Source organism: Littorina saxatilis, linkage group LG1, assembly GCF_037325665.1.
Source record: "Littorina saxatilis isolate snail1 linkage group LG1, US_GU_Lsax_2.0, whole genome shotgun sequence".
NCBI classification, from domain to species: Eukaryota; Metazoa; Mollusca; class Gastropoda; order Littorinimorpha; family Littorinidae; genus Littorina; species Littorina saxatilis.
This window is the reverse complement of record NC_090245.1, coordinates 41,005,149-41,027,269: the sequence shown is the minus strand read 5'-3', so window position 1 is coordinate 41,027,269 and position 22,121 is coordinate 41,005,149. Positions and strand designations below refer to the sequence as shown.

Here is a 22,121-nt window from a genome sequence, read left to right as displayed (position 1 = left end):
ATAAGACATCATTGTTAGGTTGTTATGGTTTTGCTCTTTCATTTTTCATTCTTTTGCATGCATTTTTCATGTGAATATCTTGACAGTGTCCTAAAGTTTGATTTTTTTGGTGAAATGTAACACACTCATTGGAAACTTTTAGGAATGACTTGACAGATAACTGATAATGGGAATAACGGGTCCGGTATCATTGATGCATTTCAACTCTTTACTATTATGTACTTGTTTCTCTTCCCATTACATGTATTTCTAAGGTTGTGTGTGTAAAATAAATAGGAATTTAGCAGTTTTGAATGTCTGTGTTGTGAGACACAGAAAGTTGATTTTTGTTTGAATACATTTTCACATCTTGTTCTGATTTGATTTTTTTTGCAGACTGTCCGTATGAAGTGTGTGGAACTAAGAATTGATTGACTGCTGAAACAGTAATCTTTTCAGTTCTTTGAGTACTTGTTTGATCGTTGTTTTGTTTATTGGTGTTCATGTAACATACACACATTCCTAGGGTACCTAGATATGCAGATTATTGCTGTCGGGGAATGCCACTTTTCACAAATGAAGATCAAGGTAGATACTAACTAATGCAGTTAACTTTTATTGTGTAATAGGTTTACTGTTAACTGTATATTAGAAAACAATGTGTGACACGGTGTTATGTAACACACTCCAGTTAAAATTTAAAATGCAATTCATTCCGCAGTAATTGATGAAAATACATTGTTACTGCCCCGACACAACTAAACACATAAACAGTTTTGCTGGACCCCAAAATGGAAAGTAATCCAAGAGTTTGTATTTGTGTCTCAAGTGTCCCACAAATTCGACACCTTTTCTGAGCCATGACCATATATATACTAGCTACACTAATAGCTGCACAATTCCATAGCAACTCCACTGAAACAAATGTTCCAAAAAGTATGCATATACAATTAAGCATTCATGGCACAGTCCTTGCCATGAAAACAATGTGGCTCACTATCTCAGATCTGCCTATGTAAAAGCCTTGCCATGAAAACAATGTGGCTCACTATCTCAGATCTGCCTATGTAAAAGCCTGGTGAACAGAATCATTTACACAGGAAGGACTGTGCCTTCAACTTAACAGATCTGTCTTTTTTTGCTCTCATATTGTAGTCAGTCTAAATATGTATTAGTCAAATTATACAGAGACTATAGCAAATATATGCAGCCCAGCTGAAGTTTTTTCAAGGATGAATCCAACCTGTCACATAAAAATACCTCCTTGGGGGACTGCTCCGCCAAAACCTCCACCCATCCCAGCGGCGGCGAAGAATCGGCCATCACCATTACCGCCACGAAAGAAGAAATTAAACTCTCTCTGCTTGATGCTCACATCAGACATCACACTAACACCTAGATTCTGTCAGAGGAAAGATAAAACGTGTAATTAAATAAATAAATAAATGTGTTAAAAAAGTGCTGTATTGCTAGTTGCACGACAGTTCCCTCTTTGTACCAATCAAGCAGCCTCTTTAACATTAAGTTCGGGTATGCTCAGCAAACAACAACAGCATCACCAACAACAACTCTGGAATATGTATCTGTCCGAATGTAACAGTCCCGGGATAACCTCCATCACCGAACATTACAAACTGCAGAAGAATCATACAACAGCAAAGATGAAAAATAATTGGGAGGATTCTGCACAAAGGAAAGGGGGATGGGGTGGGCACCTGCACAAAGCTACAAGAAAAAAATGACATGGTGACATTTGACAGGAACATTTAAGGCGGTAATATCCCAATTTAGCCCCAATGTGAGCTTCAAGCTGGTGCATGTGAGTGAGAGAGAGCGAGTGTGTGTGTGTGTGTGTGTGTGTGTGTGTGTGTGTGTGTGTGTGTGTGTGTGTGTGTGTGTGTGTGTGTGTGTGTGTTCGTGCATATGCATGTGCGTGCATGAGTGTGTGCGTGCGTAAGTTTTTCTGTCTGTCTGACATCCCACACCCACACACACACACATAAAGTTGACAGAAAAGCTTTATATATGACGTACCTTTAGCAATTCACCAGTAGACTGGGGATCACGGCCCATGGGCATTGGCGGCATAATAGAACGTTTCGCTCTCCCAAACGGTCCAGGTTCGAATCCCCCTCCACTTGAAGAGTCCAAGTTGAACCGTTTCAACTCTTCCTCAACCTGTAACAAAGATTCCTGACATTAACTACTTATAAATCGTATATATAACCCAGAAAGCAACACAAACAGATGGTGACAGTCGATGTCAACTTCCGGGGGTGCTATTCACAAGTAGTGAGACATTTGAAGGGGAGTAAGCGGCAATCACTGTTTTAGCTAAACCGCTCTAATACCGATTTTAACTCGCATTCATGAGACCATCATTGAGCGCCTTTAGATAATGAGGTTGTTACTTCGCTTCCTGCTCTGTACGCATGCGCACAAACACCCTTATCAAAGGAAATCACCGCCACTTGACGCTTCCTACTAGACAAGATAAGCACGGTCAGCGAGGCGACCAATTGCAGCGAGGCGACCAATTGCATCAGACCACATGCGGACACGGCCCTCCAAACATCAAAAGACTACCCGGCGGCATCATGCCGTTAGCGACTGTTGGGCTGAGAGGTAGGTCCTGCAAGTTTACAGCCGTCACGTGACTTTGGTGGGTCGAAACCCCGTTTCATGAATGGCATTTGGTGCGACTTACAGCACAAGTGCCGCTAAAAAGGTTCCCTGTGTACCCCTCCGGGTCAATAGTATATATATGAGCCCCTACCAGTCGCATAGTTCCCATAACCCTCACCAACTGTTCTTGTCTATTGTTACATTGAAAAAATCCCTATGCTTTTTTAAATCTAACCATTCTTCAACCATTAAAACTTACCTTCGCCGGTGGCATGTCATTCTGACCTTCAAACATGATGATGCTCTTGTCATCTTGTTCCACATAACTCTCACCAACTGTTCTTGTCTATTTTTACATCAAATAAATCCCATTCTTTCTTAGATCTAACCTGATCTTTTCGGGTTTGAGGTCGTTGTGACCTTCCAACATGATAATGCTCTTGTCATCTTGTTCCACATAACTCTCACCAACTGTTCTTGTCTATTTTTACATCAAATAAATCCCATTCTTTCTTAGATCTAAGCTGACCTTTTCGGGCGTGAAGTCGTTGTGGCCTTCGGACAAGATGCCCTTGTCAACGGCCAGCATGTAGACATCATGCATGCCGATGGGGTCTGCCTTGGTGGTGTCTGTCCACGCCACCTGCATGGTGAGGGTGGTGTTGGTGCCCGTTCTCACCTCACCCGACGGGGAGGCACTGGGGGTCACCTGCAAGTCAAACAACAGTTGTATTAAGCCTGTCCTTAACTGGGCGAAGTGGACTACGCGAAGTATGCTTTGTGAAGCTGGCCTCACCAAGTTTTAGCACTAAGTTTTCGATAAAGACTTTGCGAAGTGTTCGTGAAGTTGACTTCGAGCTAAATTAAAGACGGGCTTTATCCTCTGAATACCATGGAACCCACCTTTTAAGAGCCCCCAATTTCAGACTCCCTGTCCCTTTCAAGACCCTGTTTTCTCACACCTTTTGTTCATAGAAACCTCTCTAACTATACCTCGATTTTAAGACTCCCTCTTTTTTTAAGACCTGATTTTCTCAGATCTTCGGGGGTCCTCAAAGGGAGATCCCACTGTATGAGGGTACATTCTCACATCATGGCACAAGCCAGGCATCTCAAACATTTCTCCATTGAAGCAAAACATCTTCACACAATCGGTACAATGGCTGGTTGACCAGGTGTCCGTTTCTTAACTCCCATGACAATGCATGTGTAACAATTGACGTCTTTGTAACGCAAAATTAATCATCAATGTCACGTGATAATGAAGAGCAAGGATAATCGGGGTTACTTCCCTTTACCTGTTACCATTAAATGAATCGTAGTGTTATCATTGCAATGATGTACAGAATTTGAAACAGATGTTTAGTTTTAACCCTTTCGCTGCCAATCAAAACTTGCGTATGTGCATTCCTGACTGCCAGGGAATATTGGAGTTCGGGGTGTAATAATTCACAAAAAATTCTAGCTCCAAACTGGCAGTAGGTAGGTAAGTAAAACTTCTGTTATTTTTAAGGGAAATTGAACCAAGAATCTGTTTTTAGTGTCTAATCATGGAAATAATAATTTGTTTGGCTTATAATGATGTTTAAATATGAACTTTTGAAAAATCAGTCCGGCGCATCTTCCGGTGCCTGTGGATCAAACACAGGTGGCTGTTTTGCTTGCTCCGAGAAAGGATTATAATCACTATCATCTACCTGTTTCCAACGAATCGTCCGAAAGAAGATCTCCCCCTTCCCCTGTCAGTATCCATAATCATTTGCACCGCCTGTAGCGTCAGTCCGGCTTTGTTTTTCCCTACTAGGGCCCGGCCGACTGTCACCGTTAGCCATTTTGACGAGTCGAGATTTCTCTCCCCTACCCTGTCGCCAAGGCCGAAAATAGCCTTCAGACGCAAAACCGCGTCACCATTTATGTTTATTCATGAGAATGAGGTATCCTACCAAGCCATTGGCTGCTATTTGTGTGTCAGCAGTGACATAGCATTTCTGGAAAATCCCGGAACAAAGAAGCCTAAGGCGCTGCAGCTGCACAAGCGCATGACGGGTATACCCGTCCTAAGGCAGTCAAGTGGTTAAAGTGGCACCTTTGTTGTTAATAGTAACATTACTTTCAGTACCGGAAATGAAATCAGCAAATGGTTATACATACTATTGTTGTTATTGTATTGGACCTTCTTTTCCTCCTGTTAAATATTATGGAATGTACTGATTGACCATTTGATGTTCCTTCTTTGAGTCATGTGATGTCACAGGCCGACTAAAAAACATGGCCGAGACTACAAAAGAGTGCATGTTTGTGTACGTTCAATTGTTAAAAAATAAAAGGAATTCTAAATAAAATAGATTGATACATGAATTTCACTTGTATTTTTGGCCAAAATAGGACATTTGCCTCTTTCAAATGAAGAAAATGACTAACCTTTTTGTCCTGGCAGTGTTCCAGTGTCAGTTCCAAGCTGTCAGCAATGACCTCCGGAACCGCCGAGACTGATGTCACCACTGATGTGATTCCATAGACCACAAGTCGTCCCTGGGGGCACATGTCTGTGGTGACCTGGATGTTCTTATTTTGATCGGGCATCACTGAACCAAACATCTGGATGTTGCCTCGGCTCACAATCTGCACGAAAACACAAAATTCCAGCTCAGTCAGTGTTTCACGACTCCAAATAAAGCAGGGGTACATGTATTATACCTCTTAATCCTTTTCCCCTCAGAGCGCCCAATACTGCCAGCTCGAGCTCCCATATGCAGAGCACTGACACGCCTATTGTACTTCATGTTATTCATGATGCGCACCTTTTTTCTATTTCTATTGGCTTCCTGCAATGTTTGAGCATTTATAACTTTGGAAAACTAGCATTGGTTACTTTGCTACATTTTTTTCAGTATGAATTTAACAGAGTTACTTTTCATGCCATGGGGGTAGATGTGTTAATTTACCCAGTTGTCCACTTTGTCAAAAGCAGATTACATCTACAATCTTCTGTTGCCTGTGACCTTACCCACAACAAATTCACACAGCGATTTCATCGCTTCACACAGCATTGGCTGACAGTTGACCACAGCACTGTGATTGACTGGAAAACTGTGCATTGAAAGGCGTCGAAAGTAAAAATGGAACTGCTGCCTATTCCTTTCAATGTGTTTTGATTAATAGAGTGTCAAGGTTTTAATGAGGACATTTGCTGTTTTGACTATTCCACAGCAACTAATGTTGCCTCATTGACAGAGCCCTTCAGCAAGAAAAACATTAGGGGTATTCCGATCTCCTGGAGAAAAAGTCAAGAGGTACATGGTAATTTTTGTTTCTAGTGCTTTTGGTGCATGCCAGAGTTTGGCATATTTTTCTTTAAACACACAGTTGTCCCTCAGGTAGTCATAAATACACTACAACTTTAAGAAACTGATGAAAACCACTGCGTGCATAAGACAACTTGTGAAAACAACCAGTGTGTGCATGAGACAACTGGTGAAAACCACTGTGTGCATAAGACAACTGGTGAAAACCACTGTGTGCATAAGACAACTGGTGAAAACCACTGCGTGCATAAGACAACTTGTGAAAACCACTGGATACATAAAACAACTTGTGGAAACCAGTGTGTGCATTAGACAACTGGTGAAAACCACTGTGTGCATAAGACAACTTGTGAAAACCAGTGTGTGCATGAGACAACTGATGAAAACCAGTGTGTGCATAAAAAAACTGGTGAAAACCACTGTGTGCATAAGACAACTGGTGAAAACCACTGTGTGCATAAGACAACTTGTGAAAACCAGTGTGTGCATTAGACAACTTGTGGAAACCAGTGTGTGCATTAGACAACTGGTGAAAACCACTGTGTGCATGAGACAACTGGTGAAAACCACTGTGTGCATAAAAAAACTGGTGAAAACCACTGTGTGCATAAAAAAACTGGTGAAAACCACTGTGTGCATAAAAAAACTGGTGAAAACCACTGTGTGCATAAGACAACTGGTGAAAACCACTGTGTGCATAAGACAACTGGTGAAAACCACTGTGTGCATAAGACAACTGGTGAAAACCACTGTGTGCATAAGACAACTGGTGAAAACCACTGTGTGCATAAGACCACTTCTAACAAGAGGCGAAGCCATCAAGGCTCACGTAAGAAATCGACAAACAGTAACACAAACTCAATCTCTCACACACACACACACACACACACACACCACACACACACACACACACACACACACACACACACACACACACACACACACACACACACACACACACACACACACACACACACACACACACACACACACACACACACACACACACACACACACACACACACACACACACACACACACACACACACACACACACACACACACACACACACACACACACACACACACACACACACACACACACACACACACACACACACACACACACACACACACACACACACACACACACACACACACACACACACACACACACACACACACACACACACACACACACACACACACACACACACACACACACACACACACACACACACACACACACACACACACACACACACACACACACACACACACACACACACACACACACACACACACACACACACACACACACACACACACACACACACACACACACACACACACACACACACACACACACACACACACACACACACACACACACACACACACACACACACACACACACACACAGAGAAAGAGCATAGGTGAAACTGTGCAAGAAAGCGAGACACTAGATCTAGATCTGTCTGTCTGCATGTACACTAGTCTCGGCCCGCTCAAAATAATAATGACCGAGACTTTCAGTACTTCCTTCGCGTGACGTCTAACCCTCTTACGTCATAATGTGACGTCAATGTAATGTGACGTCTTCAAATGTTAGAGTTTCTACCACAGACATACACACGCACGCACGCACGCACGCACATACGCACATACGCACATACGCACGCACGCACAGACAGACAAAGTTACGATCGCATAGGCTACACTTACGTGAGCCAAAAACCACTGTGTGCATTAGACAACTTCTGAAAACCACTGTGTGCATAAGACAACTGGTGAAAACCTCTTTGGGCATTAGACAACAGGCGAATACCACTATGTGCATATAAAGACAACTGGTGAAAACCAGTGTGTGCATACGACAACTGGTAAAAACCAGTGTGCATTAGACAACTTGTGAAAACCAGTGTGCATTAGACAACTTGTGAAAACCAGTGTGCATGAGACAACTGGTGAAAACCAGTGTGCATAAGACAACTGGTGAAAACCACTGTGTGCATAAGACAACTGGTGAAAACCACTGTGTGCATGAGACAACTGGTGAAAACCACTGTGTGCATAAGACAACTGGTGAAAACCACTGTGTGCATTATACAACTGGTGAAAACCACTGTGTGCATTATACAACTTCTGAAAACCACTGTGTGCATAAAACCGTGAAAACCACTGGGTTCATTATACAACTGATGAAAACTATTGTACGCATCAGAACTGTCTGGCTCACCATGTAGGTCAAGGGTCCCTGGAAATGGCTTGGGTCTGACACATCCACCCGGAATCCCACTTGGTTTCCAACTGTGAGCATCTGCAACATTTTACGTAACAATTAAGAAATTTCAAACAAAACAATTATCAAAACAGATATACATGACAAATAAATAAAATAGAGAGAACTCATTTTCTAATTTTTCTTCGGTTTTCATTTTCATAACTGGAAGTGGAAACATTTTTAAAGGTGTTTGAGCACCATGTATTTTTGCCTTTCCAAATCTCTAGACTTTCATTTTGAAGGTGGGATCTTTCATTCTTACCAGTTCACGGTATTTCATGCCAAAAATATTGAAATTAGGGTATGGCCCGAAAATCTTAAGTTTCATGCTAATTTCTTCAGGTAATTATAACACGTTAAATAACAAATTGAACCTCCTGAAATGTTCTTGCTGACAGTAATACTTTTGATTGCATATATTGAAAACAACAGAACTACATTCATTTTTTTCCCCTTGGGTTTTTGTTAATAAAGAACCCGAATAACGTGGGTTATTAACACACATGCAAATCTTGTTAAGCCTTGACGCACAAAGAAGTTTTTAAAATTACAGAAGATAAAAAGATCAGACGGCAACATGAACTCTTACTCCATTATCGGCTGTCCATCTTGCATCCAGGGTAGCGTTTCCCAGTGTCTCGTACTTTTGGAGGTTCAGTACTGGTGCGTTGTACGTTTTTCCATTAACAGTCAAGGTTGCCTGCAGAAATAGAAAAGATTAGCTTTGCCTCATGAAACTGTGCCTGTCAAGAAGAAATTACCAAAGCATACCAGGAAAGTGTCTTCAGCGCAAACAAACACAATGATTCAAATAAATACAAATGAATAGAACTCAAAACGAATGAACCAAAACAAAACAAGGGAACCAAAACCAAACATATATCTCTCTCTCTCTCTCTCTCTCTAACAAGCATGTACGTTTGTACGCACGCGCACACACATACACACACACACACACACAAAAGCAGACCTAGAACTTTTGGACTTTTAGTTCTCTCTAGATTGATAACATGGCAAATACTGAGGAATACTTCATGGTAACACAAATTCTACATTTTGAGTCACTCTTCTAATCCACCTTCACAGCCGGGAATGTGACTAGAAATGATTTTCTAATATCAATAACAAGTGACATTAACACACATTTAGACTGCTATTGCACTGTTCTAAAGAAATTATCACCCCTTGCATTTAAGTTATATTTGATGCGGCGAATTTTCACAACAGTTTATTTTCGTTTTCCTCAAAACAGCCAAAATTGAGAATAGACTAGGTTTGTGAATTACAACGACGATATTCAAAGATTCTTTCGCTTCATTTACTTTATTATCCCATTGCTGGCAAATTTGGGTGGCTTAATTCCTCCCAGTGGAACAAGAGCAACAAGAATCGCTCTACCCATGTACATGCGTGCTAATCAGCTACCTGTCCTTATGGCAGAATGACAGGTTTTTTATGTGCCACTATGGTGACACGGGGGTGGGGCATGGGTATCGTCTCTGAATCTGGACATAAAGCTGACCCCTGTCCGTCCTATCCTGAATTCGAACCCATGACCCTGGGATCAAAAGACTCGTGCTCTACCAACCGAGCTACCGGGTCCGAGCTACCAGGCCCAGACTCACCTGTAGTGTGAAAGACTCGGATAGTGGAATGTTCTCAAAGGTATACTCCGCAACGGTCTGTGCTGCTGTTAACCGAATGTTGTGGGTCATGGGAGTTCTTCCTGTGCCTCTATTCTCTACCAAAGAAAAGACCAGCGGGTTCTCAAGGAAAGTCGATCCTAGGGCCTTGTTGTCTGGATCTGTGATCTTGACCTGTACAGAAGTGAGCACATGGAAATTCAAATTCAAAGAGGGACAGTAAATATTTAAATCAAACGTCATTCCTCATTCCCCTTTAAGTAAATGGCATATCACATCAAAGTCCCTTTACCGGGGTTCAATTTTTATCATGTTATAAAGTAGCAAGTACAAATATCTGCATTGTTGCGTCAGCAATGCAATTAAGTATCACAGTAAAACCCTTGTTTTGGCTTCCACCCTCTCAAGACCTTAATAGATTTCCCATTCATAACATCTGTAAATGTACCTCAAAACCTCAATCATTTTTTAAAAGTTTTATTGGAGGTCTTACAAGCTGGGTTCCACTGCACTTTGACAAGGGAGGCTACTTCTGATTTCTTAAAGGTCCCATTTTCTGAAGGGCATTCCGGGAAGAAAAGAGCCGACTCCAGACAACGGAACTCGTCCTGTCCTTGAGTGCCATACTTGAATGTCTTGTATGTTATCTTGTTTATTGAGGCAAGCCTGTCAAAAGAATATGGTTCATCAGGAATAAAAGCTAGTTCATGTGTATGAACAAGTATACACAAGTGCTAGTTAGAGTGCCTTGGAGAATGAGGGACATATGAGCTTGAGGCAATTATCCTTTTTACATTTTGTCAAGTTTTGACTAAATGTTTTAACATAGAGGGGGGAATCGAGACGAGGGTCGTGGTGTATGTGTGTGTGTGTGTGTGTATGTATGTGTGTGTGTGTGTGTGTGTAGAGCAATTCAGAGTAAACTACTGGACCGATCTTTATGACATTTTTCATGAGAGTTCCTGGGTATGATATCCCCAGATGGTTTTTTTTCATTTTTTCGATAAATGTCTTTGATGACGTCATATCCAGCTTTTTGTAAAAGTTGAGGCGGCACTGTCACACCCTCATTTTGTAATCAAATTGATTGAAATTTTGGCCAAGCAATCTTCGACGAAGGCCGGACTTTGGTATTGCATTTCAGCTTGGAGGCTTAAAAATTATTTCATGACTTTGGTCATTAAAAATCTGAAAATTGTAATTAAAATTATTTTTTTATAAAACGATCCAAAATTACGTTTATTGTATTCTTCATCATTTTCTGATTCCAAAAACATATAATTATGTTATATTCGCATAAAAAACAAGCCCTGAAAATTAAAAATATAAAAATCATGATTAAAATTAAATTTCCGAAATCAATTTAACAACAATTTCATCTTATTCCTTGTCCGTTCCTGATTCCAAAAACATGTAGATATGATATGTTTGGATTAAAAACACGTTCAGAGAGTTAAAAAGAATAGAGATATAGAAAAGCGGGCTATCCTCCTCAGCGCAACCGCTACCACGCTTTTCTGTATTGTTAATTTCACTGCCTTTGCCACGAGCGGTGGACAGACGATGCTACGAGTGTACGGTCTTGCGGAAAAAATGCTTTGCGTTCAGTTTCATTCTGTGAGTTCGACTGAGCTTGACTAAATGTTGTATTTTCGCCTTACGCGACTTGTTTTTTTATCAGATGAAAGTCACTAGTTTATAACCATGCATGCTTGTTATTCTCTCATGTGCCTAAAGATTGGTTCTGCACTATTATGACTTACTCTTGTTGCACATGTATATATTGAGCGCGCAATTTTTTCTCAAATTCTCTTATGTAACACTTTGAAAAAGCTGAAAAGGAAATGGGACAGCATTTGGAAACAAAAGGGATAAACCCTGCATGGCAGTCACATATCAGGTCATGTCATGGGACACAAACATTGCTATGCCGTCAGTTGTAGCATAGCAAATCACAACGTCTTGCTGTGTTTCGTTTTCTTCTTTTTTTCTTCTCTTGGTTACTAGTAAAGGTCTTTCACGGTAGCTGGGAACTTCTTTTTCTTCTGCATTCAAAGACTCACAGATTTTACTCTCGTCATAAAAAACAAGGACATTTTTTATATCTATATACAAAATATGCCCCAAAATTCCCATGTATGCTCTGGTTTGCAACATTTTTTGTATATTCTTTTTTTATTTACATGTATAGCCGTATTGTCCCTGTCATTTAGGCAGCTATATACTCTGTTTTCAGATAGATGGTAACAATTTGACTTGAATTTCTCACCACAGCCTTGATTGGCATTCCAGGACGGAAGACAGTTTCTGTGCGCGTTTGGTCAAATTCAATCTTCACTGGTTTCTCCACCACACGCACCGACACTGTGGTTTCATATGTGCGCTGGGTCTCATCAGTGACCTCGACCTTGATTTCTAAATTGGAATCATAGTAGTCAGGAGTTGCAGTCAGTTCCTTGGTCAAGTCAATCTCCACATTCTTCATGCCTGAGGGGTCTGTAATCTGCCAGAGAAAAATGTAATCAGTTAATTGAGCTTACATCCAATAGATTTTCCTCAAAATGAGGACCTGTGCAAAATAATATATACATTTCATCTCATATCACAATTATTGTCCCATTGCTTCAGATCGGTTACTCCCAATGGAAAGCTAGCAGCAACAAAAGTGACGCTATCAATCTCATTCACACACATTATCCTTCCCCTAACTGGCTTCATGCACAAAATGAACACACACGTTTCAGTGTGCGTGCTTGTGTGCATACATTTGTGCGTGAATGTGTATGCAACAGTTGTGTGCGAGTGTGAGTGAGAGTGAGAGTGAGTGAGAGTGAGTGTGTGTGTGCGTGTGCGTGTGCATGTGTGCAACTGTGTGTGTGTGTGTGTGTGTGTGTGTGTGTGTGTGTGTGGGTCTGTATGTGGGTGTGTGTGGGTGTGTGTGTGTGTGTGTATGTATGTGTGTGTGTATATAAGCGTGCATGTGTGGGTGTGTCTGTGGGTTTGTCTGTCTGTCTGTCTGAATTTTAAAAAATACAGTCTATACAAATAAAACCAAAAATAAAACAGGGAAACAAAAGAAGTGAATACACAAAACGCATACCATGTTATCGATAGTCTGGCTTAATTTTCCATTGACATCCATGACCGTCAGTTTGATATCTCCCCTCACACCCTTTCCATACAAGTACCTGAAAATCCATTCAGATCATTTTAACTTTCATTGGGCAAAACACTTTTTTTTGTCTCTGTGACAGAGGAATACAGTGGTACAGTGGAGCCCACTTTTTAAGGCCATCCCAAATCTGAAAAATATCAGGGAGGGAGTCTTAAATTGGAGTACAGGCACTATAATACATCTGGAGGAAAAAATTCTTCTAGAGGTTGGGGAAGGGATGAGGGAGGGGGAGGGGTATGGATCAGTCTTAAAAAGTGAGACTCCACTCTACCTGTAATGAGAGTACACTTTGGACAAGCCAAAGTCCGGTGTCTCTACATTGCAGGTACGTGTCCTTTCTAGACAAGTATACTCTACTCAGTGCCAATATGGCCTCCATGGACCAAGGAGCGGAAGCAAGTGTTCTTTATTGGGAGGTGTCCTCTCCCCACAGGGTCCTTACATTACAGGTAACTTCTGTAGTTGCAGGCATCTGAAAATGCTTTTCTGCTTCCAATGTGTGGAAGGATTTGTAGAACAAATGTATTATCCACTAATTGCTGTAAACAAAAATAAATTCAATATCAAAACATTTAGTCACCCTGGTGTTTAAAAAATCGGTACTAACCCCTCAAAGGCAGGAGAGCTGTATGGAATAAAAACCAGTCACTTGGACATGGCAATCAGAAACAAAACAGTAGCTTGAGTTTGACACAAAATCCTGTCAAATACAATCAAAATTTGTGAGAAAAACTCTTACATTTTTTTCGTTTTCCCTATTTTCACACACAAAAACGGCAGTTTATGCAAACAATGATCCGGTCCTGCTTTATGATGTGACAATTCTCTAAACCATCAGCTAACATTAACAAAGCCGCCATCCAATGACCAATAAAATGAAAAGATGCTCACTTGGCCGTTACTCCCACAGTGATTTTGTTCTGCTCGCTTCCCTTGAGGAGATATCCCGGGGTCACATCTGCTGTTACCTCAAACTTGGGCAGAACTGAAATTCACACACATACAGATGTAACCAAGGGCATGAGAAACTCAAATTACCTCAAAAAGCCAGTCAAACAGGAGTGATTTTTGGCTAAATGAAAACCCCTATATTTTCAAGGTCAAGGTTAGGCCGCCGACAGGCACGGTCCGCCTCAGCTCTGCTATATTTTCGTCTGTTTTCTTGCTTCTTGTGGCGTTTGTGACCCTATTTGACTGTCACGTTGTGTATGAAGTGTTTGTCAACATGTTCAGTCTACCTATCCAAGTGACTTTCCACCTCAAGGTACTGTTTCTCATTTTCTTCTGGTCACGGCTGCAATGGCTCAGCAATTTTGGTCAGCCGCCATGTCAACAAGCCTCGTCGGGCCCATGCACCGCACGTGCCGCCGCCGCCGCGCTCCCCGCCAATGCTCGGTGCATTTACACCCGTGTTGAGTTGCTTCGCCTGGGTTCATCGGTCCGTGCGGACTTGGAGCTTTCGGTGATCTCTCGCTTGAAACAACTGAGCATTGGTCGTAGTCTGCCACGTCGCCGCTCGTGCCGTGGTGGTGCCAGAAGGCGTATCAAGGTCATTGCCTCCAGTCCACTGCCATTGTCTACCGTCGACTCTGTTCCACCCTTCTGCGACTTTGCTATCTCACCCCCATCACCACCCTCCGGCGTTAACACTGGCAATCTCATCCACGTCACCACCACGCATAACAGAGACAATCTTCGCTCCCCCCACCTCTCGCTCGCTGTCTTCAACGCTCAAGCTCTTGGTACCAGGAGTGATAAGCGCTCGGCCATCAACTTTTTCATCGATGACCACCACGTTGACGTCTTTGCCGTGTGTGAGACCTGGTTTCAGCCCGTCGGCGACGAAGCTAAGTGCCGGGACGTGGCTCCCCCCGGTTACCGCACCCTCTCCTTCCCCCGCTCGACACGTGGGGGTGGGCTCGCCTTTATCGTGTCAGAGCACCTCATGCAGTTTGCCACCACCAGGACTGACTTCCCCTTTCAGCATCAGTCCTTCGAACTTGCTCAACTCACACTCACCCTCCCCCATCACACCTTCCACCTCCTGTGTCTGTACCGCCCACCTCCCAGCCCTAAGAATCGCCTCAAAGACTCTATGTTCTTCGACGAATTTGGTGAACTTGCAGCCTACTGTAACAATCTCAATGGCGTCTACGTCATCACCGGCGACTACAACTTTTACTACGACCAACCCACTCATCCTTCTACTGCCAAGATCGTCGATGTGCTTGACACTTTTGGTTTGATCCAGGCTGTCCGCGGTCCTACACACACACGTGGACACACGCTCGATTGGTTTGTCCATCGCGCTGATCAGCAAGTGCTAGACACTATCACGATCGATCAAACTCTTCCTTCCGATCATTACTGTGTCTTAGCTCAGCTCCACCTCACTCGTCCTCCTCCTCGCCAAGTCTTCGTCCAAGCTAGGAACTTAAATGCCGTAGACTTGAGTGTGTTTGAGTCTGACCTTAAGTCACGACTAGCCGTGTCTCCTCCTTCGTCCGCTGACGAACTGGATAAACTGTTGTTAGCTCTTCTTGATCAGCATGCTCCTGCTTCCAGCCGCCGCGTCTCTCACCGTCCTCCGTCGCCTTGGTACTCGTCCGCTGCGCCTCAGTTGCAAGATGCCAAGCGTGAGAGACGTAGAGCAGAGAGACAATGGTTGAAATCAGGCCTGACTGTTCATAAGCAGATTTTTCAAGTTGCCAACAAAGCAGTCACTAGCATCGTTCACGCAGCCAAGACTGCATTTTACAATGTCAAAATACTCGCATGCTCTTCTTCAAAACAGTTGTACGACATCACTAACACTCTTCTTGGTAAATCTGACTCGTCTCCACTTCCCTCTGAGATTCCTTCTTCTCGTCTTCCTCAGGCTTTCTCCGACTTCTTTGCCAGCAAGATTTCCACACTCCGCCAGTCTCTTGACGCTCTCCCCCCCACCCAGTCCCCCATCCCTGACCCCTCCTATTCTGGCCCTGCCTTCTCCTCATTTCAGCCTGTTACCGAAAGCACAGTCAGAAAAACTATCATGCACGCCGGCATCAAAACATGCGAACTTGACCCCCTTCCCGCCTCTATCCTCACTCACTGTCTAGATACTCTCCTCCCGCATTTCACCTCCGTCATCAACGCCTCTCTCTCATCTGGGTCCTTTCCTGCCATTTTCAAATCCGCTATCCTCCGACCTCTTCTCAAGAAACCTTCCTTGGATCCTGAAAATCTGAAGAACTACAGACCAGTGTCTAATCTCTCATTTCTCTCCAAAATAACAGAAAAAATCGTACTCTCCCAGCTTTTGGACCATCTTGAAGCCAACCACCTTCTCTACTGCAATCAATCTGCCTATCGCTCTGGACACTCGACGGAAACCGCTCTACTGAAAATTAGCAACGACATACTGACTGCACTCGACAACAACGACGTCTGCCTTCTCTCTCTGCTGGACCTGAGCGCGGCATTTGACACTATTGATCATGCCGTGCTCTTGTCCCGCCTTCAAAACTCTTTTGGCATTTCTCAGTCTGTCCTTTCTTGGTTTCAGTCCTATCTCACCGATCGCTACCAGTCTGTCTCTGTGAACGGCCTATCTTCTTCTGCTTCTCCTCTACAGTACGGTGTGCCCCAGGGCTCCGTCCTGGGGCCTATTTTGTTCGTCCTTTACACCCAACCCATCCCTTCAATTGCCGCTCACCACTTTCTCTCTCACCACAGCTTCTCCGACGACAACCAACTCTATCTCTCTGGACCTATCTCTGACCTCCCTCGCCTCATTGCCTCCACCCAGTCTTGTATCACCGACCTCAAGGCGTGGATGGACCTAAATAAGCTGAAGCTTAATGAGGAGAAAACCGAAATGATTCTTGTCTCTCCTAAAAAACATCTCAATCATCCTTCTCTTCCCTCGTCTGTCGATCTCAATGGTTCTTCTATTGCTCTTTCTCCTGCTGTCCGCAACCTAGGTGTCACTCTTGACCAGTCCCTGTCCTTCCATCAGCATGTTGCCAATGTCTGTCGCACTTGCTTCTTTGAAATCCGCCGCATCTCCTCCATCCGTCATCTCCTCACCGAGGATGCCACTAAAACTCTGCTCTGCGCCTTTGTCCTATCCCGACTCGATTATTGCAATTCCATTCTATCTGGCTCTCCCAACTACATCATCGAAAAGCTTCAGCGTGTTCAGAATCATGCCGCCCGCCTCATCTTTCGTTCTTCCAAGCATGACCACATCACCCCTCTTCTTCAAACCCTACACTGGCTGCCTGTTCAACAGAGGATTCAGTTCAAGATCTCCACACTCTGCTTCAGAAACTTTGATCTATCGTCCCCCAGCTATCTTTCTGACCTTCTTGATGTCTACTCCCCCTCTCGCTCCCTAAGATCCTCCGCAGACACCCGCCTTTTTAGGATACCATCAGCACGCACCAAAACATATGGCCAGCGCACCTTCTCCTACCAGGCCCCATCCATCTGGAACCAACTCCCGCATTCACTCAGGCACTCCACATCTATGCAATCATTCAAAACCTCACTCAAAACACACCTCTTCCCTCACTAGTCCGTTAATGACCACACATCACCCTCTCCTGCTGGTCCTTGATCTGTCTCTTTCCTTCTTCTTCTTCTTCCCTTTCCAGCTCTATTCTCTCAACTAACTTTATGTATCCAATACTTTATTTATTTATTTACGACTGTTTTTCCGTCTAGAATGCATGTGCCTGTAGTTGGTATGAGTGAGTGCGTCGCGTTCTCGCTGTGCGCCTGTCTGCGAGTGTATGAGTCCTTGTCGATTTGTGTTTCGTATAATGTTCACTATGTATTTTATATTTTGTAAGCGCCTAGGGCTATATTTAGATTAGGCGCACAAATGTTCATAATAATAATAATAATAATAATATAAAAACTGCTATGTCAACGCAAAGGTTCGCAACAGCATACCAAGCGACAACAGCACAAAAAAACTATCACAAACGCTGCTCTCCACAACTCATGGGTGTGCTGACGTACCAATAACATAAAGCTACTATAAATAGCTCAGGCTCAACGCAGGTAGACAATTCCATCAATGCAAAGAAAGGGAGACTAATGCCTCACCCTGTCACACAGGAATCTCACTAAAGTGACACATTTTCTCAAAAAAAACGTATAACAATCGATCACTTAAACCCCTTCAGCTCCATCCGTTCTACCTCTAGATTTCTGGCGAGCTTTTGTACTTCTGCTTCACACCTCCAACAAACAAAATATAGACCAATCACTTTAAATACTTTAAGATAAAGCATAATTAAATTAAATTACTTAAAAAAAAGGGAGGGGTCTGTCGGAAACAAGGATCAGAGCACGTGTTTCTGACACTCCTCTCGCTAGTGATAGGCCAATCCTTTGTTTGTCGAAGGTTTTGCCAGAAAAGGTCACTCTCCCACAACCCATGTATACAAACCCAAACGGCGTTATTTTCGGAGTTCGCCTCTTGACTGTCCATTCTTTCATTTGACTAGCCAGGGCTGAAATATTGCTGTCGTTAAATTGCAATGTTGGAGGTTTAAGGGTTAAGATGTAAGGAAAATTAATGATGCTATTTCATAAAATCCTGAAAAACCCTGGCAGAGATCATACATACTGTGTTGTCAGTCACACACACACACACACACACACACACACACACACACACACACACACACACACACACAAATATAAACAAGGATCATAAGCAATCTCTTACCATACTCATCAACCTTAAATTCCAATTGGTCGTCATCCTGATAATAGAACAAACAAAAATTATAGATCAGCCAAATACTTGGAATTATTACATTTCTTCTTTATCGACAAGTTCTTGGATTTCTGAAGCTTGGTTACAAGCATTATACGCCAACAATTAACCAACATGAGCATTAATCACCAAGTTCCATGAAGGAAATCCTTGGACCTTTGCAATTCTAGCTGCATGTCCCTGCATTGTACACTACAGAAAATCCACCTTTTTATATTTAGTCAAGTTTTGACTAAATATTTTAACATCGAGGGGGAATCGAAACGAGGGTCGTGGTGTATGTGCGTGCGTGTGTGCGTGCGTGCGTGTGTGTGTGTGTGTGTGTGTGTGTGTAGAGCGATTCAGACTAAACTACTGGACCGATCTTTATGAAATTTGACATGAGAGTTCCTGGGTATGAAATCCCCGAACGTTTTTTTCATTTTTTTGATAAATGTCTTTGATGACGTCATATCCGGCTTTTCGTGAAAGTTGAGGCGGCACTGTCACGCCCTCATTTTTCAACCAAATTGGTTCAAATTTTGGTCAAGTAATCTTCGACGAAGCCCGGGGTTCGGTATTGCATTTCAGCTTGGTGGCTTAAAAATTAATTAATGACTTTGGTCATTAAAAATCGGAAAATTGTAAAAAAAAAATAAAAATTTATAAAACGATCCAAATTTACGTTTATCTTATTCTCCATCATTTGCTGATTCCAAAAACATATAAATATGTTATATTCGGATTAAAAACAAGCTCTGAAAATTAAATATATAAAAATTATTATCAAAATTAAATTGTCCAAATCAATTTAAAAACACTTTCATCTTATTCCTTGTCGGTTCCTGATTCCAAAAACATATAGATATGATATATTTGGATTAAAAACACGCTCAGAAAGTTAAAACAAAGAGAGGTACAGAAAAGCGTGCTATCCTTCTTAGCGCAACTACTACCCCGCTTTTCTTGTCAATTTCACTGCCTTTGCCATGAGCGGTGGCCTGACGATGCTACGAGTAAAATGGCATTGCGTTCAGTTTCATTCTGTGAGTTCGACAGCTACTTGACTAAATATTGTATTTTCGCCTTACGCGACTTGTTATAACTGCACCACCCCCCCCCACCACCCCCCAACTTCCATGAAAACAAAAAAGCAACAACAAAATACAGCATTACTTCATTCTATGTTGAACATACGTATAAACCGAGACACAATCTACACGTTATGAATTCTGCTGCGACAGGAGTTTTTCTAATCAAAAGTAGAATGGATGGCTATTCAGCTAAGTTTTAATAACGGGAGATATAATAACACTAATATATCACACAGGTGGGGAAAAAAACCAATACAATACACCTACCACTTTGATTTTCCACTGTCCCAGGTCGGGGAATTCGGTCAACTGGTAAGTATTCTCGTACACAGCTGAAAAAAACCAAACATGTTCAAAGGCAAATCTTGAAGTCATTAAATGCCACATACACAGCCCACGTTTCTGAAACTGATCAGACCTATCAACCTCTATGAAGTTTCAAGTATATCAATTTAGATTTGGTGCTATGTCATTGCTGAAAAACAAGGAATGAAAGAAAATCGTCAACCTTCAGTTAAGAGTAAAATCTTTCATAAAACAGGTGACAAAAATCAATATATGTATTTACCTTGAACAAAAGGTTAAGACTTAATAATAATAATGAGGATATTTATATGGCACAAATCCTAAAACAGTTCTAAGCGCCTCACAAAAACATACATAAATAAATTATTCTGTACACAATTCCAAATCGAATAATAATAAACATTGAAATATACTTGTACACTTTACAAATTTTAACCCACATAATTCCCAGTCAAATAATTATACACATCGAAATAAACTAATACAATTCACAATGTTTCGCAACACACATTCATGAATAATAAAATACATAGCACGCATCAACAAAAAAAGTAACACACCCTTGCTGCCATTTGCGTGAAATTTGGCCAGGACACTTCCTGCAGGATTCTGAAAAGGAAGAAAAAGAAATCAAGAATTACAATTACGGCTGAAATACATCAAATATTTACTACAATGAAACTATATCTTAAAAAGGAGGTAGTCTTAAAATGGTGGCAAATTTACAGAGGATAATTTGGGGAGGGGGTGCCTTAAAAGGGGATTTCACTATATACATACTTGTACTTTCCTGAGCTCTAAAATGCTGTTCATATTTTATCTCTCTCTCTCTCTCTCTCTCTCTCTCTCTCTCTCTCTCTCTCTCTCTCTCTCTCTCTCTCTCTCTCTCTCTCTCTCTCTCTCTCTCTCTCTCTCTCTCTCTCTCTCTCTCTCTCTCTCTCTCTCTCTCTCTCTCTCTCTCTCTCTCTCTCTCTCTCTCTCTCTCTCTCTCTCTCTCTCTCTCTCTCTCTCTCTCTCTCTCTCTCTCTCTCTCTCTCTCTCTCTCTCTCTCTCTCTCTCTCTCTCTCTCTCTCTCTCTCTCTCTCTCTCTCTCTCTCTCTCTCTCTCTCTCTCTCTCTCTCTCTCTCTCTCTCTCTCTCTCTCTCTCTCTCTCTCTCTCTCTCTCTCTCTCTCTCTCTCTCTCTCTCTCTCTCTCTCTCTCTCTCTCTCTCTCTCTCTCTCTCTCTCTCTCTCTCTCTCTCTCTCTCTCTCTCTCTCTCTCTCTCTCTCTCTCTCTGTGTAAAGACCACATCATGGAACGAAAACGATATTTCGCCAGATGAAATTAATAATCACTTCTGTTCAGTTGCAAGTAAAGTAATAAAAACTGACAAATCCGATGAAAACAATTTACACATTTTGCGCAAGTACTGTGACACCAAAATTAAATACGAGGCACAAGTTATACCTTTTTTGTCAGTCTCCAAAGTATATAATTCTCTAACTCACTTGAAAGAAAGTAGCACAAAGGGAACTGATGAAATAGACAGCAAAATTCTTAGATTATCAGCCCCACATATAGCGGAATCTCTAACGTATATTTACAATCTCTGTATTGAAAAAAGTGTTTATCCCAAAGCTTTCAAGGAAGCTAAAGTGATCCCCCTCTTTAAGGCAGGTGATAAAACAGATCCCTCAAATTTTAGACCGATTTCCGTTTTACCAGTATTGTCAAAACTACTGGAAAAACATGTCAATGACCATATTATGATATACTTTACATCAAACAATTTGTTTCATGAAACTCAGTCTGGTTTTAGACCTAAACACTCGTGCCATACGGCACTGACAGAACTGGTGGACTCTTGGTTATCAAAAATCAACTCTAATAAGTTATGTGGAGCACTGTTTATGGACTTTGCAAAGGCATTTGATGTTATTGATCACGCCCTCCTTTTGCGGAAACTTTCCGTTTA

The 22,121-nt window shown here is 42.1% G+C and overlaps 1 protein-coding gene across 9 annotated transcripts in view; it reads right to left on the bottom strand.

The window, feature by feature from the left end:
* Positions 1-22,121, bottom strand: part of LOC138969376 (CD109 antigen-like) — a 92,524-nt gene that overhangs the window by 52,032 nt on the left and 18,371 nt on the right. For 6 of the 9 annotated variants that reach the window (XM_070342215.1, XM_070342195.1, XM_070342201.1 and 3 more), the window contains exons 6-17: positions 20,727-20,775; positions 20,128-20,192; positions 18,737-18,773; positions 13,903-13,996; positions 12,937-13,024; positions 12,106-12,339; positions 9,819-10,010; positions 8,783-8,893; positions 8,149-8,229; positions 5,026-5,226; positions 3,134-3,313; positions 2,014-2,157 (exon numbers count right to left, since the gene is read on the bottom strand). In XM_070342215.1, the coding sequence (XP_070198316.1) occupies positions 2,014-2,157; positions 3,134-3,313; positions 5,026-5,226; positions 8,149-8,229; positions 8,783-8,893; positions 9,819-10,010; positions 12,106-12,339; positions 12,937-13,024; positions 13,903-13,996; positions 18,737-18,773; positions 20,128-20,192; positions 20,727-20,775 (1,476 nt within the window). Of the gene's footprint in view, positions 1-1,239; positions 1,382-2,013; positions 2,158-3,133; positions 3,314-5,025; positions 5,227-8,148; positions 8,230-8,782; positions 8,894-9,818; positions 10,011-12,105; positions 12,340-12,936; positions 13,025-13,902; positions 13,997-18,736; positions 18,774-20,127; positions 20,193-20,726; positions 20,776-22,121 lie in introns of all 9 variants that reach the window. The other 3 variants (XM_070342151.1, XM_070342169.1, XM_070342159.1) reach the window with 1 other exon arrangement.